The 19,249-nt window shown below is 30.5% G+C and overlaps 2 protein-coding genes across 3 annotated transcripts; one reads left to right on the top strand and one right to left on the bottom strand.

Annotated features, from left to right (window-relative positions):
* The first annotated feature begins 45 nt into the window (after positions 1-45).
* LOC101212969 lies at positions 46-3,963 on the top strand. 2 transcript variants are annotated; one of them, XM_011656724.2, is made up of 6 exons: positions 46-200; positions 297-363; positions 1,636-1,734; positions 1,839-1,937; positions 3,113-3,238; positions 3,535-3,934. In XM_011656724.2, the coding sequence occupies exons 1-6, from the start codon at positions 171-173 to the stop codon at positions 3,678-3,680; spliced, it is 567 nt and encodes a 188-aa protein (XP_011655026.1). In that variant the 5' UTR covers positions 46-170; the 3' UTR covers positions 3,681-3,934. The 2 variants fall into 2 exon arrangements, with proteins under 2 accessions (XP_011655026.1, XP_004146451.1); XM_004146403.3 differs by having other exon boundaries at positions 71-200; positions 291-363; positions 3,535-3,963.
* A 2,413-nt stretch (positions 3,964-6,376) lies between these two features.
* On the bottom strand, positions 6,377-9,815 carry LOC101213207 (amino acid transporter AVT6C). The gene is made up of 5 exons (XM_004146404.3): positions 9,342-9,815; positions 8,993-9,145; positions 8,683-8,886; positions 7,078-7,540; positions 6,377-6,780 (listed from the first exon to the last, which is right to left on the bottom strand). The coding sequence occupies exons 1-5, from the start codon at positions 9,697-9,699 to the stop codon at positions 6,654-6,656; spliced, it is 1,305 nt and encodes a 434-aa protein (XP_004146452.1). The 5' UTR covers positions 9,700-9,815; the 3' UTR covers positions 6,377-6,653.
* Positions 9,816-19,249: the final 9,434 nt, after the last annotated feature.

Raw genomic sequence — 19,249 nt, 5'->3', positions numbered from 1 at the left:
TGGGTCCAACCGAACCGAACCGAACCGTGTCCGCCCACGTTTGATTTCATGGTTGGCCCAAACCTCAAAGCCATAAATCCGTAATAGTGACAGCGCGAGTCGCAATTCTCAACGGACTCAGACCACAGTGGTGAAGGCCGGAGCCGGTGGCCGATTCTTTCTTCTTCACCATGCGCATAATCGCATCAAAGCTAACTACTGTAAAATTCTCCTCTCTCTCTCCAATTTCCTCTTCTTTTTTTTTTTTTTTGAGAATTTTCGTTCATGGTTATTCCCCTTACTTCAATTAGTTTCAGCATCTGTGCAGAAGGGAACCTGTGCGAACCCTGCAATTTCGCACTTTTTCAGCTTACGACGAAAGAGGTAATTGTAATTCTTCTTGTCTTCATTTCATTTTCTTTGAAATACTGTTATCTGAAGAAATGGATTGTTTGGTTAATTACATGATGCACTTAAAATAGGATTTAAGGGTTCCTTATATTCGGACTAGGAGTTTCAAGCCCTCAGCGTAGATAGAAATATCACCCAAGTAGGGATGATGACATAATTAAGTATTTTAGATTTGTTGCTTAAGTTATGAATCGTATTGTTACTATTCATATTTCTATTGTTGATAATTTTTGACATTTTACTTTTCAGCGATGTTTGTATACTATACTAGCAATACTGGTTGATCTGTAATGTCCATTTGTTTTTCTCTGATTCATGATAATTTGATATGGAGGATATTATACTTGTTTCCAACTACCAAATGTTGGGGAACAGTAGGCTTGTAGTCTTATTTTCATTTCATATGCTTACACTTGTTGTTTTGTTAAGATAAAGCGCAGTATTCAAGTGCTGAATTATCTGGTCAATATACTTATTGAATTTTCCATGATAATTATATCATCCACATACATGAGAATATTGCAGTAGATGCAAGGAGTAATGCCTACCCAATGAAGCGTTTGCCTTAGATGTTTTAAAACCCAAATAATGCAGAAAACAACTTAACTTGTCATACCATGCTCTCGGCACCTGTTTTAAGCCATAAACAGTTTTGCGCAAGTTACACCTCAGAGGAGTGGTTATTGAGAAGCTACTGGTTGTTACATCAAGAGAAATTCAGTGAAGAGACTGTAAAAATTCATCATTAACACCAATTTCTCTAAAAGACGAACTGTGTGAAATAGCCAAAGTTAATACAACTCTAATAGTAACCAAACAACATTTAGAGAAGAGGAGAAGAATCACACAGATTATAGGCAAAAGAAACCCTTTACTTGTATATATATTTGAAAGAATGAAAACAACCATATATAGGCCTGGGGAGAACTCTTGCAACCCTGAACTCACACACATATAATATTCATCAGTAACTGAGTGGGAAGGGGAATAGGACAATAACCAACTCACAAACTCAACTTAGGCTTTTAGAAGTAATAGGATTCAAAATGACATAAAAGCTCAATTGGCTGCCATTACAGTGTGGCTTTTCTTCTTTTTAGAGTTCTGGTAATTTATTAATAATGATATGGGGATATTAGTTACTCTTCAATCTAAAAATAATATTTGCTATGCAAAGTACCTAGATGAGTATCAAGCTTATTGTCATTGTTTTTTATTGCGTGACTGAGATTGAGTTAATTTCAGAGATTGAGAAGGAGGCTGAAAGAAAAGTAGGATGGTTGTTAAAACTTATCTTTGCCGGGACTGCGACATTTCTGGGTTACCAGATTTTTCCATACATGGGTAAGAAATTGTCTCTAAGTTGTCTTTTGTTTTCTTTAACTATGAAACGTTTCTGGTTTTCAAACCTTTCATGGTGTTATCTTGAGTTAAATTGGTTCTTACAGGGGATAACTTGTTACAGCAATCTGTGTCGCTCTTGCGAGTCAAGGATCCATTGTTCAAGAGGATGGGAGCGTCTAGATTGGCTCGCTTTTCAATTGATGGTACTTCTACCTACCTCCTCACATTTTATTCTCCTGAATTGGTTATTGCTTTTGAAACTATTTTGATTGTTAAACTTATCTCACACTTTTATACGTCATTGGAACTTTTCCTGGGGTCAACGATATGATGCCTGCTCTTTCTGCCGTAGATCTTGTTAACCCATCCCATTTTTCTCCCCAGGATTCTATATAAAAATAGTTTCAGGACACTTTTTTTTATTGAGATTCAGTAAGCTTGGTATCAGCATAAGTACTCATAATGGCAGCTACAACGAGCTTCAAATTAAAGATGAAACTCTTTTGTACTGCAAAATTCGAGTAAGGTAAAATACTGTATTGGAAAATAAAGGAAGCATCTTTCAAGAAGGGATCATAGAATCGCACTCTTTCTACCTACAAAATTGACCTTTAACTGAAATACATTTTGTAGCTTTTGCTCAGTAAGTTCTAATAAAACTTTTTCAACCTTTTTTCTGGGGCATTTGATCAAAATTTGGCAAGTGAGAATCCTAACGAGAAAATAATTTATTAAACCACCAGTTCATCTAAAAGCTTAAGCTAGTAGTTAAAGACAAATTTAATTGTATATCACCAACACTCCTCCTCACTTGTGGGCTTGAAATATTTGAAAGGCCCAACAAGTGGAATCAATTTTACCTCACTTTTGGGTTTGAAATATTTGAAAGGCCCAACAAGTGGAAATTGATTTTAATTGAGGAGGAAACGACAATGCATGGGCTTGAACACAGGACCTCCTTGGACCACCTGCTCTGATACCATATTGAAATGAAAGACAACGAGCACACACCAATTTATGTGGAAACCTAAGTACCGGGAGAAAAACCACGATTATTTTTTGTTGTTATTTGCTAATGAATAAAACAATAGGTACAAGGGAGAATAAATAGATTATACAATGGAATAAAAAAGGAAAAAGTTTAGGAAAATAAGGAAAACATTCCCATAAATTTTCCATAATTATTCTAGGATTCTTAACAAGGAAAATATCTAGAAAAAAGGAAAGAATTCCAACACAATTACAGTTAAGACAGTTTGTCTTAAGTTTTAACTGAAGTCTGATTGCACTTTTATTGGTAACTTTAAGAATCTCAACTGCTCTTATAGACAGGGAAAGCCGGTTGAGTGTTTATAGTTTTCATTCTTTGCAATTACAGATGAAAAAAGGATGAAAATAGTGGAGATTGGTGGCGCTCAAGAGCTGTTAAACATGCTTGGGGCTGCTAAAGATGACCGGACACGTAAGGAAGCTTTGAAGGCTTTACATGCCATCTCACATTCAGGTCAAATTTCTAATTTACATATATATTACTTTAATTTATTATTTAAACTTTAGTTTCTCATAAAAAAAAATTTAACTTTAGTTTCAGTCTTATTAACTTAGGAGTCAAGTGCATAAATATGAATAACTAATCTAGATTTTTGGTACGCTAGTTCAGCTTCATCTTTACCAAAAAAAGAAAAAGAAAAGATTTACAGCTTCCTTATATGCTATAAACTTTGAAGATGTAGGTGGTTTTACAGTCATTTTGAAACAATCATTTTTCATATTTAATTTTCTGCTTCATTACTGTTTCAGATGAAGCTGCTGGTGCTTTGCATAAAGCAGGGGCAATATTGGTTATTAAATCTACTCCAGATTCGGCTGAAGATATGAAAGTAAATGAGTACAAGTCAAACCTAATGAAGAGATTTAGAGATCTTAGATATGATGTTTCATCTTGACAAGTAAGAAGTTTCTTTCTTTTATTATTATTATTATGTTTTCTGAGAGAGAGAGAGGGAACAATGGCACTTACTGGTGATGTGAGGAGGGACAGTACTGCTACCTGACATTGTAATATGCCGAAGGCAGCTTGGGCGTGAGAGATAGATTGAGGGACATGGAAACCACTAGAGACATGCAAAGGAGAGGAGGGACACGGGGAAGTTGAAAAAGGACTTTTTGAAAGAAAAATAAAATAGAAATTTGACACTTCTAATTTGGATCTTTGCTTTTGTTTGCGTACATGTTCTTTTCGTTCTCATGTGCTCTCTTCGTTTTACTCTCCATTCGTTTCTTATCCGGCTTGCACTTTAGTCTCATGATTCTATGTCAAATTTCAATATCATACTTACTCTCTTGTTCTCACGTTCTCTCTTAGTTTTTTTTTGCTCACTTCTTGACCACTTTTACATCGGATACATCTTCTCACTCCACTTCAATAAAGAAAAACTACAAAATTGTAGGTTGCAGGTAATCAAAACACCAATATAGGTGATCGAAACTGCATGGATGTGTTTTTATACATAACCTGACTTCAAATGTCAAGTTGAAGATGTTTGAACCATGATTTGAATAGGTGAACAATGACGTTTCGATTCTTTTACGTGTTCGAGAGGTTTGTTCAAATAGTTTCTTTCTATGTTGATTGGTGGTAGATACGACTTGTTATTCCATTAATAATGATTTGGCCTATTAATTTACACCACAATTTGTTTATTTAGTGTTCACAATATACCATCAATACTATTGAGAACTAGTAAGAGAGCCCCACACGAATCAAGTATAAATGAGAGGGTGAGTCAATTTGAGAATTTCCCAAACTTCTCCACCTTATCAAATGGGATGAACAAATATTCACTTATTTATTTATTTTCATTTTTGTGTGCAACATGGTTGAGTCTTTACACTTTCAGTTTAATGAACTTCATTAAGTCCTTAAATTTGAAACAATACTGCCTAATAAATACAAAATTGAAAGTTTGGATCAAAGTCTCAATTTTATATTTACATGGTGTCGAGTAGGATTCATAACTTTAAAAGTACCGGTTAAGTTCTTAAGCCTTAACCTTTCAATTTTATGTTTATTAAGTTTTTAAATTTTTTTAAATTTAAACATGATTTATGTCGATTAAATGTTTAGGTTTTAAATCTTGTGTTTAATAAGTCAGCGACGTTAAATATTTTTTCATAATATATAGTAGAAACAAAATTGATAGTTTGTGGAGGCCCTATTACACATAAATCTCTATTTTATAATTATTCTCTAATTAGTTTTCTAATAAACAAAAAGTTCAATACGCCCCATGTCTATTAAAAGTCGAAGAAACTATTGTACATTTTCAAAGTTCATAAAATCATTCAACACATTTGAAAGTTGAGGGATCTATTAGATACTTACAGTATAAAACTTAAAACTTTAGAGACTAAACATATAGTTCAATCAATATTTTATTCATCCTCTCAATTTAATACGGTAAAAAAACATGGATTTGTTCTCTAAAAGAAAAGACAACCTATCTAGGTAGTTTAATCATAAAGTTAATCTCCTTTACTTTCACATATATTATTTAATAATTACAAATATAGCAATCAAATTAGTATGTGAAAAAAAAAAAATCACAAATATAATAAAATTTAGATTTAACTTTCAAAATCTATTAGCGTAAAATATGTCGTTAATATGAGTTTATTAATAATAAGATTTATTATCGACTTTTATATTTCTTTTTAAATATTGCTACCCACTTGGGCCATGTGTACTTAGGTGGCAACGTCATTCATCAATTTTAATTTAACAAGTAGGCTCTATTTGATTCCATTAGTTATTTGTTTAATAGTATTTTGTAATTATAATAAAACGTGGATCCTACCCTAAAATGTTGAGTCAAATATTGTAATCTAAGTTGGGGTATAAAAGACTCTCAATTGGACTACTTTTGAAAGCTACATGAGACCCACCACCATAGTCTTTAAAATAGCTTTTTTCTTAACGAATTAAGTGAGAGTGCTACAAAGGGTAGGATGGTTTTATCTACAACAGGGGAGATTCCAATTTTAGGAGTTTTTCTTGGTATCTGTGAAATTGCTTTTTAACCATTTAACTGATGGTTCATGGTTTTATCTACAATAGTATCGATAATAACAGTGTCCAATTTTTTGGAGTTTTGTGAATATTATTTTCACGATATAACTGATCCTATTGACGTTATCATGCTCACTGCAATGTTATTTGCTTGACAATGTATTGGTAAACAAATATGAGAAATTCCAAAATTTTAGGATGAAATTTGCTTGATGAAAACATAAAAAAAGGGCTAAAATGAAGTTTACATATTAGTTTATTAATAAACATCCATTACATCTGCACAATTTTTTATAACTTAAACATAGTCTTAATTGTTAGCTCTAAATATGTTACCTATCATAATTATCTTTCTTTTCTTTTCTCTAATGTCATCAAAATCTAAGTCCCAAAAAGTCGTTTTAAAATTTATGTTTTGTTTTTGGATTTTGCATAAGAATTCAAGTATTTATCATGAAAGATGAAACTATTGTAAAAGAAAACACACATCTTTTAAAAATAAAATTAAGAAATGTGGCTTTGACAAGTGAACTTTGAAAGAAATTTGCATTGCATAATAAGTAGAGCGAAGGCTTTTTTGGATCTATTGTTGCTATTAATTTTCTCAATAATAAACAAACAAACAAATACAAAAAAACTTTAGAGAAATCCAACCATGATTTATAAAGTAATTTCAAAATATACAAAATTGAACTTAGAAAAGGATTAAAGAAAAGAGGGCTTTCAAACTATATATACAACCAATCATCATCTCCAAACACAAATAATTGGAGATTCCAAAACATTTTTCTTTTTTTTTTTTTCTTTTGAGAGAGAGGTAGAATAGAATTTTGAAAACAATAAATAATTTTTAATTTTTGTTTTCCAATGCATTGTTTATGTTTATAGAAATGGCAACAATACTGGTTCCTACTGCCAGAATTACCATTCCTAAAGCAACCACTTTATCCTTCTTTGTTGCTATTCCATTAACATCCCTGCATCCCACAAACAAATCCAAAGTGAGTTTGTACCTCAACAGTAATCATTAACATGTTTAATTTTAGTTGTTATAGAACATTATTGGTGGAAAAATAGCAATGATAAATTAGAATTAGAGACTACTTTCTTGACAATGACCATAGAAAATGACAGATAACAAACATGATTTTCAACCCAAGACCCTACAAATGATGATTAGCCTAACAGTGGAAACAAACTAATTAATATTATATGTGTATATAGAGAGAGATTTGAACTCACAACTTATATAAAGACTTTAAGCAGGGAAGTACCTGAGAGCAATGGCACCGGGAAAGATGAAGGCGAGGCAAGCAGCTGAAGTTGAGCCCATGAATTGAAAGATATACCATATATTTGGGAATGCTATTGCAGCCAGGTAAGAGAAGACCAACAAAGCCAATGTAATGCCCAGAAACCTTCTTTGATCTGTGCCCGAAGAAGCCTTCTTTGGGAAGAATAATTCAATAATATTGGATCTCAAGGGGAAGTTTAGCAAAGGGAAAACAAGCATGAGATGAACTGCATAGCTTAATCTCACAACATCATTCAACAAAGCCCCTGTTGTATCACCACTCTCATCAAAGTTCATCAGAATATCTGACATTAATGAGTCTCCAAACAACAAGTACCCGAAAATTCCGATTGTGAAATAGAAAATAGCACAGAGGAGAAGCGCAATCCGAACCGCAGTGGTCATATTTGATGGCTTATGAAGCTCAGAACTTATTGGATGAACTGTATGATATTATTGTATCAAATAAAAATGATCCAGTGAGGAAGTTAGTAACTCTGTTTTACAATGAATAACAATTGTAGAATTGTGTTTAAATCAAATGGAAAGCATTAGCAAAAATAATACCATTTAAAAGTATGTATAGATGTAGCAAAATTTAGATCTAGTTCTTGAACTATATTAGCAATAAATTACACGTATAATATTAGTCTAACATCAATAACGTCTTGGTGTTGAAGAATGTTACCATGAAAGGAATTGGAAACATATTGCACATGATTTGCTGGGTAACTTTTAGTTATTTCTACCCAGTGAATTAGAAAGTGAAAATCATTCTACTTTTTGCCTAGAAAGGATCATAAAACTGAAAGCCAACCAATTCTTTGTTCCAAAAGGGTAACAAATTTAAATCCTACTAAAAAACCTTACGAAATTAACCCTAGAGAAAAAGTCGGTGGGCCAATTTAGTTTGGTTCGAAAGGTTAATTTTAATTTACTACAAAGTAAAAACCAATGAAGATGGGTTGATTAAAAGTTAAGAATATTCAAAATTCAATAGTAAACCGAAACCAACCAAAAGAGTATTGAATCAAATCATAATATCAATTCTCTAAAAATAATGTAGATCCGAGAGCATATGCTACCCACCCCACCCTCTACATCACTCTTTAGTTTATAGGACCACAGTTTCACAACTATATTTATTAGATTCTAAATAATTAAATATATAATAATATTTTAAATTTTATTTATATTTGTAATTTCTTATAAAATATTACTATATACCTAATTATTATTTTTAAATTTGTTATTCATTATAAAAACACTTTCTTCCCAGATGGAGTATTATTATAATAATTTAGTCAATTCTAATAAAAATTAATTCAAGATACATACAAAAATAGAATATTGAAAATTTAGGATTGAAATGGATTTATCTATTTTTATGATAAAATAAAAACGTGAACAAAAGAAATTAGTACCTAATTCTAACACTTTGAGTAGGGGACGACACGAACACTTTTGGCCGTAATTTTCTTCCGGTTCGGTTGGATAGAAAATAAATAAAACCAAATTTGTGGAACCAACCGAACCGACCAAATACTCTGTTTCAAAGAATAAGGTTATGGAAGTTTTTGTTTACCATTGAAATGGAAGCAGAAAGCTGTGACAAGAACTGGCACCGCCGTGAAAAGGTCGAAGAAGGAAGTTTCCTCGTCAAGCTCCGGCACCAATCTCGTGCTCTTTGTTTTTCCTTCAACAATCGCCATTATCGCCATTACAGAGCTTATCCCAATGAAAACGACGGCCAAAACAACCGATATAAACGAACTGAATCTCAAAGAATCTGAACAAACACATCGCACAAAAATCCAAATCCTTCGCCATTAATACCAAGAAAATCATACAGGATTAATCAGTTTAATTGATTTGATTGTTTTTCAGTAACTGACCGACTCGTCGGAAAAGAACCAGAGGAAATAGTATGAAGACGAGAGTGAAAAGAATTGAGAACTCTCTGGTGTTCCACCAGTGATGCCCAAACCACTCTTGTAAAACTCCTAAATGTACTTTTCCTCCTTCTTTATTGCCGGAGAGCACATCCCCTGGAGATTCCATCCATCAATTTTAGAACAACAATTACGAGAACAGTTAGAAAATCAGAGAATCGATAACAATTTTCTATTTCACGAATCATTTCCCTAAAATCCATTACGAAGAGTTTTCTAATTCCAGCCTCTTAAAATATAAGCTAGTTAAATCAAGCAGCGATAGGATCTGTAAAATCCGAAAGAAACTTACCGATTATAATCTGGTACATAATCAAGCAACCGAGATTAGTAATCATGATACAAACTTGTGTAGCAATCGAACCAATCGGACCGAAGGACTCCTTCATGACGCCGGCGTAGGTTGTAGAGTCGCCGGAATGAGTGAATCTAAGCAAAAGCTCCACCGATATGTCAGTAAGGAAAGCGACGAAGACGATGAGAACGAGGGCGGGGATTATGCCGAGGACCTTTAGAGCGAAGGGAATGGACATGATTCCAGCACCAATTATACTGGTGGAGACGTTGAACACGGCGCCGGAGACCGATGCAGTTTTCATGGAGGGCTTCGCAGCCGGCAGGAGAGGTACTTGTTCCGGCGCCGGCGACATGACGGCGGCTAAGACGATGATAAGGTAGAGTGAATAAAGATGAAGAAGAAGAAGAAGAAGAGAGGGATGTATGTCGTCAAATCTTCTGTTACGCGGCGTATGGTGGTTGGTGCTGCCTAGTTTCTTATTATATATTTAGAGCACTCCATAATGGAGATATGAAATTACCAAAATGTGTTCAAATTATTATTCTTATTTTTTAATTTTATTTAGAGGAATCCATAATGGAGATATGAACCCAAACAATCACTTTTCAAAAAATAATTAAAAAAAAAAAACCCAAGGAATCAAATCTTGAGAGATAATTTCACTAACCATTATGTAAAGATATTATGTAGCAACAAACTTAGGCAAGATCAAGATAAGCTAAATCATTGTCACGATAAAGCTTATCATAGAAGGAGATTTCTTCAAGTGCTTGTGGGAGCCCGTTAGCTTTCTTAATGAATAGTTCAATCTCTATAAAGCGATAAGTAGACTCGTTACTCAGAAATAAGATTTCACCTTGATGTTCCAAGGATTTGGATGAGAATACAATAAAAGACCATTGATGTTATATGGCCATATAGCTTCTAAAATCTTGATATCATAGAAATGTATTTCATTCCCTACAAACTAGACTCAACCTAGATGATCATGTACTACCATCAAGTCCTTTGCTTGTTGATGGATCCACACAACATGACAATTGAGCATTTATGAGTTGGAACTTGGTCGGGGGATGATATTAACTCATCACAATCACACACAACTAATTTCCAAAGTGAGGATTAAAAATCTTCAAAGAAACTACTTTTAGCATCAGTTGAGATCTCCTGTTGCTCAAACGAAAATCATCAAATGGATAGTACATATACTAATTATCATTTAAAAAAGTTGATCATTGAGATGATTTTTGATGCATTAAAAATACCTAGTGCAACTACTTGGTTTTAACTTCAATTTTGAGTATTCAATCATTGAGAGTTATGTTGTAATACTAGTGAGATAATTTGTATCGAATTTATATATATTGATCAGTAAGAGTTCTAGGTCACATCTCTACATGTGATTCCAGATAAATTCATCCAAATGCAATATAAGAGTAAAAAGACATCCTTAGTAATTGAATGAGTTATTAAAACTAAAAAAATATAAAATAAAATAAAGGGTAAAAGTGAATAATTCTAAGTTAACATTTTCAGAATAATTCTAAATTAGCTTAGGATGAAATAAATTTTTCTATATAAAAAATATTTAAAAGTGGCGAGACATTAAAAATAGTAAAATAAATTAAAATATTATTCTATCACAATACTATACAATATCAATTGTTTTAAATATTTCATAAAATCTACCCTTTCTAAAAATTCATCCAATAAATACCTTTAACTTTTATAGAAAATAAAATGAAATTTGTTTTTTTAGTGTAAATAGTTTTTTTCTATATAAAAAATCAAAATAATTAATAAAGAGAGAGAGATAGGAAAAAAGGAGGAATGTATGAGGCCATGATGATGGGAAAGTGGGCAGTGGGCAGTGGGCAGGTGCTTTTGTCTATTTGGCTAGGTGCAAAGTAATAATGCTACATTCTTTAAATTCAATGATTGAGATTGTTACTACTCCACTTAATAACAAACAACAAAATTGGCTCAAATTAAACTTTTATTTACCTTAACTTAATTATAATCATTTATAGATTAGTTAAGGATAAACTATTATATATACATATACTTATGTGTGGACCTTAGGAAATTTTTCAATACACTCAACTTATGGTAGGTTACATTAGCATACTTTCAAAATAGATGGGATCCACTAATAATGATAATGTTGGATTTAATAATATTTGCAAAAATAAAAGTTGATGAGTAAGTAATTTTATAGATAATAATCAAATTATAATAATTTTTTAAAATCTATAAATATAACGAAATCTATCTATATTAGATTTCTATAAGTGATAGACTTGTATGATAGACCATGTTGATAGTGTAATCAAAAGTATTATATAGTCTTCTATACCCAATTTTGAGCTGTTTTTTATAAAATAAATTTAAAAGAAAAAAAAACATGGGTGAGTTTCCATTTTTTTTAAAAATAATTAATAATAAATTGAAACAATAAAACATGTGTATGCTTCCATTTTTATATTTAAAAATAATTAATGATTGATATATTATTTTTGAGGTGTATTTGTTCACGTTGTTTCTTTCCCTTAATATTAAAACTTTGAATAGGTTCAAGTTGGTGTGATCTTTATCTCACAATTTAAAATTTTATGTTGACATCAAGAAGGGTTAAATATGAAATAATATTGATGAGATTGATTATTAAAAAAATTATAAAATAAACAAGGGTAAATAATTATGGTATTTTAAAAAATTTATATTTTGTTATATCCATCTATTAGACGTCATAGTTATAGTATTTATTTGAATAATCAAAACAAAATTGAAGAGGAAAAATGAGTTGAGCATTGAACGTAGGTTTGATTTTGAACAGTTTTTGTTCCCCCGGAGGCATTTTGAAGAGAGATACAAATTCGAAAACGCTTTCTACTTTTCCATTTCTGGAGGCTTTTTCTTTTCTTGGAGGCTTCTTGGGATATGGTCCACTCAAGATATGATATCTTTCTTTCATGGTGGAGCTCTCTTTCGATAATATTTTTCTCTCTCTTTTTAATACTAATTTACCTATACCTCACATTTTGGATGCATATATTTTTAAATAAATATATTTATAATTAAGTTGAAACTATAGAGATTAATATGAACCAAAACTTAAATTACAATGACCAAAATAGTATTTAGAACTCTTTTTCTTTTTATTCAGCACTAAAGGAGTGTTTAGAACAACATAAGATGAGTTGTGTTAGTGGTGGTCACAAAAACTGTGATTAGAGGTTGGCAATAATGGTCGTTGAAGTTGGTCAAACATAGTCACCTAAACATGGTCTTTGACAGTTGGATGAAAACGATTATAGAAAATTTAGTCACATGAAGCTCTAATAAATATCTATTTTGATTCATTTATTTTTAATAAATATCTAATTTTATTAATTTATTTAAAGTTGTTTGGCTTGTTGAAGTGCAATCATCGTAAATTAATTGATGGTGACGTTGAAAAAACAGTAGTAGATCCATAAATCAGAAGTAGGAGTACTATATAAAAATAAATAGTTTTAGAAAAATTTAATAAATTTATTTTTAATCTTACAATGACAACAGAGAATCATTTAATTAGTGATACATCAAAAATAAATAAATGATTTTGTTTTTGAAAATGATTTTTACAATAGTAAAAATAATTTTAACTATATCAAAATGGTTCCAAATATGTTAGAATACCTAACTTTTTACTCTAAATTAAACCATGCAATTGCATAAAGGATGAATAAGCGGCTGAGAATTGGAGAAGTGTAAGCAAAGTTACATTTAACTTAAAGATAAAAAGGAAAACTCATTAGAATATTTTACTTTGATTACAATTTCATAAGAGTTGACGCGTGACGCCTCATTCCGTCTCTTTTGACTGCCCAGCCAATTACATGGTGCTTGGTGGCACACACAATGGTCAATTAATCTCCAAAACTAAAACGAAAAAAAAAAAAATCCACACCATTTATTTTAATAATCTCCAAAAGTAAAACGAAATTGGTTTATATTCGTCAATTTTATATTTTTCTAAATTACTTATGTAACTTTTTTATTAGATTCTTAGATTTTGTGGTTGTTTGAGAAAAAATAAATATGAAAGACGTATATTTTCTTCTAAAAGAAACAATATATGATATTATATGTTATTCTACTTTTTGTGTAGTTCTGTTTTCTTGAATTGATAAAAAAAGAAAATATCATTCCGAAGAAAATAGCAAAACCACTCTCCAACTTTTGTAATTGTATTAAGATTTTATTTTAAAATTATTTTTTCGTTATTTAAAAGTCTCGATAGAGATATGTGTATGATATGTGTATTATGCTTGTCGTATAAATATTTGAATACGAATATATATCATAAATAAAAGAACAATAATCAAAATAATTAGATGGTTCAATCACTAGTAAGAGAGTTGATCTTTAAATAACAATTTCTAAATCAAGATATTAAATTTAACTTATTAGTTTTAATTTTTATATTAAACGTAAAACAGGATCGTACACCAATAAAATTATTTACATTTTTCAATAATTGTTGATTAATGATTTTTTAATTTTTAGTTTTGTTTGTCATTTGCAACTGACTTTAAAAATATAAATTAGATTAGTTTAAACAAGCTTCCAAACATAAATTAAAATACTTTATTATCTTTCTCAATGCACGTTCTTGATTTAAAAGAGGTAGAATAATTTAATTTTTATTTTTTCTAATTCATTTGGTTTTTTATATTTTTTTTATTGGTTCATTATTTAATTCTTTCTTGATTTATGTGATTTCATATCATATTTTTAATTATATGTTATTTTTGTGATTTTTGGGTTGTTATATTTTTTGTTTAATTTAGTTTTTAAATTTTTTTATTTTTTTATTTTTTATTGGTTCAGTTTAACTTAAATTTTATTTTATGTGATAGTGTATATTTCTTTTATTGGTTCAATTTAATTTAATTTAAATTTTGTTTTGGTGATTTATGTGATTTTATATTTTTTTTATTCAAAATTTATTTTAGTGTTATTTTTTTATAATAATTAATTATGTATATTGTTTGTCCTTTTCTTTATATAGAAAATGACATAAAAATATGTGTCATTTATGTTGTTTATAAATAGTCATATAATTGATGTTATCGGTGAAGTTGATTAAGACTAACCTTTATGTGAAAATTTTAGTATAAATGCAAACAGTGAAATTGTTACCATTCCTCCAAATTGTGGGATTATCACTTAGTGTAGACATGAGTTCAAACCAGATTAAAGATAATATAGAGACACCATAATTTAACACATGGATCATTACGGTTTATGTCATTCCCTATTTCAAATGAACAAACAGTGAACACCATGTTTACATTTATATTGTCGTTTCATAACATTGTGCATGTGAGTAGGGTGAATTTGACCATAAACTTAAATGCAGAACCAATGACCAATTGCAGAATATGTTGATGTTGATATGGAATCTGATGCACAATAACCAGTGTGCAATGAGGAAGAAATGCTAGTTAATAATGAATATAGAGAGTCTAGAATAGAGACCGGTGATAAATTTGAATTAAAGAGATGGACTTTGATGGTGATGAACATGAATTTTCTTCAAATCATTAACTGAATTGGACATTAATGTAGTAGGATAACAACGTTCGAGAACACAATTCAATTATAGTTCCCGTGTTTATGACAATATGGAGTTGTATAAGGGGATGATTTGTGAAGATCACAAAGAAACGATAGAACATATGATAATTGGTTTAGGATTAAGAGTCATGCACCATACAAAGTAGTAGAACCAACTAACTTAACAAGATTCAATCATTTATCTCGTGAAGTTGGCTATTTTTTTTTCGTAGAGTTGATTGTCTTTGTTCTTGTGAAGTTAACTCTGGCTCATGATGTTGATTGTCCTTTTTCTAGTGAAGTTGACTATCCTTTTTTCTCGTAAAGAAATATAAACCATATCGATTGAATAGAAAATGAAAACTAATAAAGAAAAATGTGTTTTATAAATTAAAATTAATTTAATTAATAGTCATAAATCTATTCTATATATAAACATTACATAAATTGAAGAGATATTTTACCATATTTTGGGGGAGACTTGATGATTATTGTTTTAGGGGGAGACTTGCTTTAGCATTCGTCTGTTAAACTAAAAGCTATAGTTGATTAAGTTGGATGATTCTGTTTTGCACATAATCGCGCTTTGTTAATCCTGTGACGATACTAGTGTTGTATCACATGTTAAGTATAGAGTGTTTAAGTTGATAAAAAAAACTCTGTACTATAATCAAATTAAGATTGAGTATGATTAACAGTTACCAAAGCAACAAAATATTTGATCATGGATCAATAACCCCTTATATGTAGATGTTGAGTCATTGAACTAGATTAACAACATTGCGTGTTCAAATTGTTTACTACTCTACGTTCTTCAAGTTGTTCCTTCAATTGCTTATCTTCTTTTTATTGTTATTTTTTTAAATAGCAAAATATTAAAACTAATTACAAAATAAAGCAAAATTTATAATTTGAAAATTTTGTTATATTTCATAAATAATCTTACTCTTTTGTGTTACTCATAACAATTTCTTTTTTTTCTTCTTCTAGAATTTAATTTAATAATTTTAAAATTTATCAAAACAACTCTATACATTGAAGAAAATTATTATTATTATTATTTATTTATTGAAGTTTGAGTTAAATTAGACGTCATAGTTGTGAAAATGAAAAATAAAATTAATTAGAAAGAAAAACAAAAGAGGTAGAAAATCAGAATTCACAAGTAAGTAGAGAAGATAGGACAATGGCACTTCTTCCCATAACCATGCTCACAACTTTATGACTACTCTTCAACTTACAAAACCATCTATGTTTTCTTCCTTCACTTGTTTTCACATTATATTAAACAAAAAACCAACAAAATGAATACACATTCAGATTACCAATACCATTTTTTTGGATTAAAAAACTAAAACTCAAATTCAAAAATATATTAGCTATCAAACAAAACAATTCATATCAGTTGGAAAGCATGGAAATAAGAAAACTAATTAGGCTGTATTACTTAAATTTGAAGTGTACAAATAACATTAATTACAGTTTATAATATTATATAGTTGAGTACAGATAATGAGTCCCTACCAATTTACCATACTTAGCTATCTAAAATTTATTTGGATATTGATTAATAAAGAAAAGGATCAGATAATTTTAAAATAATAAAAACAAAGTGAGACTTGTAGTTGCTTCAAACTCAATAAGAACAATATTTATCGATAACGATGAAGTCTTGCTTCCTTTAATTGTTCATTAGGTTTTAAGATTGATATAGATTATAAATTAATAATGTAGAGGTTAATTAAGGATTGTTTATGATTTTGAAGAATTAGAAAGCAAAAATGGGACGAAGAAACTATTTCCGTTCTTTCCTTTCCTTTTATGATGTGGATGTGGATAAAGATAAGGAAGTGCCGTTTTCAAAAAAATATTAATAATAACAACAACAATATATATATATATATATATAAAGTTAGGTTCTTCGTAAATATTATATGAAATAAAATACACGTTATTGATTTTGACATTAAAGAGAACGTAATAAAATATTTAGGGATGCTCCTTCTACTTTCTTTATTTGTCCATCAAGCACGTCATTTGCTATTTGTTCCTTTTCTCTATATTTTGAGTATAAAAAAATACTTTAAACCAGCCCAAAATATATCGACTATCTTTCTATCTTCATTTTATTAAATTATTCTCTCAAATTTGGTTACGTACCAAATTCCTTCTTATTTCTTTTATAAATTATTTTTAATTATTTGTTTGACGTTTTGAACTAAATGGTATAATAGTAATTTAGAAAGATAGATTGATAAAAGCCAAAAAAAAATACAACTAAAAATGAAAGCGAGCCTAGGAAAGGAGGTTGGCTTGGACCAGATCCAAGTAAGTGGTAAAGGATGAGGTTGAAGTGAACTGTTATCAAATGTCCATCATGACATATTTTACACATGCTCCAACCCAAAGTCATACTTGAAGTATGAATATATAGTCTAAGAAAGACTCTCGATCGAGGCCGAGGTCGAGACCAACCTTCTTTATTGGATACGTCTTGGCTCATTCACCTTGAGAGATAACCTATCTCATCTAGGATTAAGAAACTCATATCCTAATCCTATTTGGACAAAGATAAACCTATACCAAATCTCTTATGAATACACTCCATTATGCCTTCATGTGAGGTAAATATAACTTCTAACTTCTCATTTAATTTGCTCTATAATTCTCTTACTTACTTAGACATCAGAGTCATTTTTCTTTGCTTTCGCAGGTCTTCTCTTTCTCAAATTACAAATTCAATGTTGGTGTCACTTGAAGATTAGATGTGTTTTTTTTTAATCAAAACCCGAGATCAACTATGTGAGTGATTAAAAGAAAATGCACAAAGATTTGAAGTAGTTACTTTCTTTCCATCTTTTGTTTTTTCACATGAGTGTAAATATTTAATATATAATATTAAAAAGAATTGTTGTAAGTATGTTTGGTAACATTTTTTATTTGTTCACTGAAATGCAGAGAGATATATGGATGAAAAAAGACAAATTAACTAGAAGCTATTGTTAGAACATACAAAGAAGGGCGTCAATTGCATGTTGTCCTTGTTGACACACAATTTTGCGAATGTGAAATTAAGGCATTTATTCCCTCCTCACGCTCCTAAACTCACTTTTTGTGATTGCTCAACCATTAAACTAATCGTACACTATCGTTCTCAAACTTGCTAATTCTCTTTCTCTTTTGCTCTCTCATGCTTGTGCTGATCATGTTCATGCATGCATGCATTACTTTAAATATTCTCATGTTAGATATATGGAATTTCATGTCAAAACTAAGTAGCAAGGAGGTAGTCCATCGATTGCAAGGTCCTCAACCTGCGTTTGAAATTGATATGCAATGCTTCCCAACTCTGAGATGCTTGACAACAATTTAATATTTTATAAATGGAGAATGAACATCCTTTACATGAAGCTTTGTCATTATATATATTTATAAAAGTCCTCTTTTGTTAGGGTTTACACACCTATCTTTTTATCTTATCCACCTTTCTTGGGTTAGACCTACAGCACAACATCCCTTGTTTGGTGGGTTGTATGAGTTCGCCTGGAGATGCGAGCCGGAGCACTTCGGTGTGGGCTTGGGCCACTTTCCCTTCTTAGGCATATTATGGTGCTTTTGCTAGGGCCTGTTTTGGTCAAAGGCAATGCCAAGTATCTTATATTTGCCATATTTTTGGGCTAAAATGATTTATTAGGGCATGATATATAGGGTTGACAAGAAAATGATAAAGGATGAGGTTGGCTTTGGATAAATGATAAAATATTTTTAAATTGATAAAATAGCAAAACAGAAAAATTTGAAGGAAAAAAATAAGTGAAGCATTGTCTTAAATGTCCATGCCTAATTAAAAAACTTGAACCATAAATACAGTAAAGAAATAAACTCCATATACACTATAATTAAAAAAAACTCTCACAATCAATTAAACCTTATGAAAATTCTAATTTTTTTAAAAATATATATATATATATATGTCACCATCAAATCTCCATCCAATGTCTTGCAACAATTGAATCAAATTCAAACGGTGTATACATTGAAAATAGTATTGAATGTATCAAATCTCCACTTTGAAACCCTAGCAATTTTTTAATTTACGTTCGTTGCTCCACCGAGAAGCATTCTTCCGCTCTACACAAATTTACGTTCGTTCACCAAAAAGCATCCCTCAACTGTTTTCCTTCACTAAAAAGCATCCCTACCATCCTTGCACCGAAAAGCATTCTTTCGCTCCACATTTATTCCATTCGTCCACTCCAAAATCTCCGATCAATTGAAGAAGCATTCAACGAATGGTT

This window comes from Cucumis sativus, chromosome 5 (assembly GCF_000004075.3).
Source record: "Cucumis sativus cultivar 9930 chromosome 5, Cucumber_9930_V3, whole genome shotgun sequence".
Classification (NCBI taxonomy): Eukaryota; Viridiplantae; Streptophyta; class Magnoliopsida; order Cucurbitales; family Cucurbitaceae; genus Cucumis; species Cucumis sativus.
The sequence above is the reverse complement of the archived record's forward strand: the minus strand, read 5'-3'. Positions and strand labels throughout refer to the sequence as shown.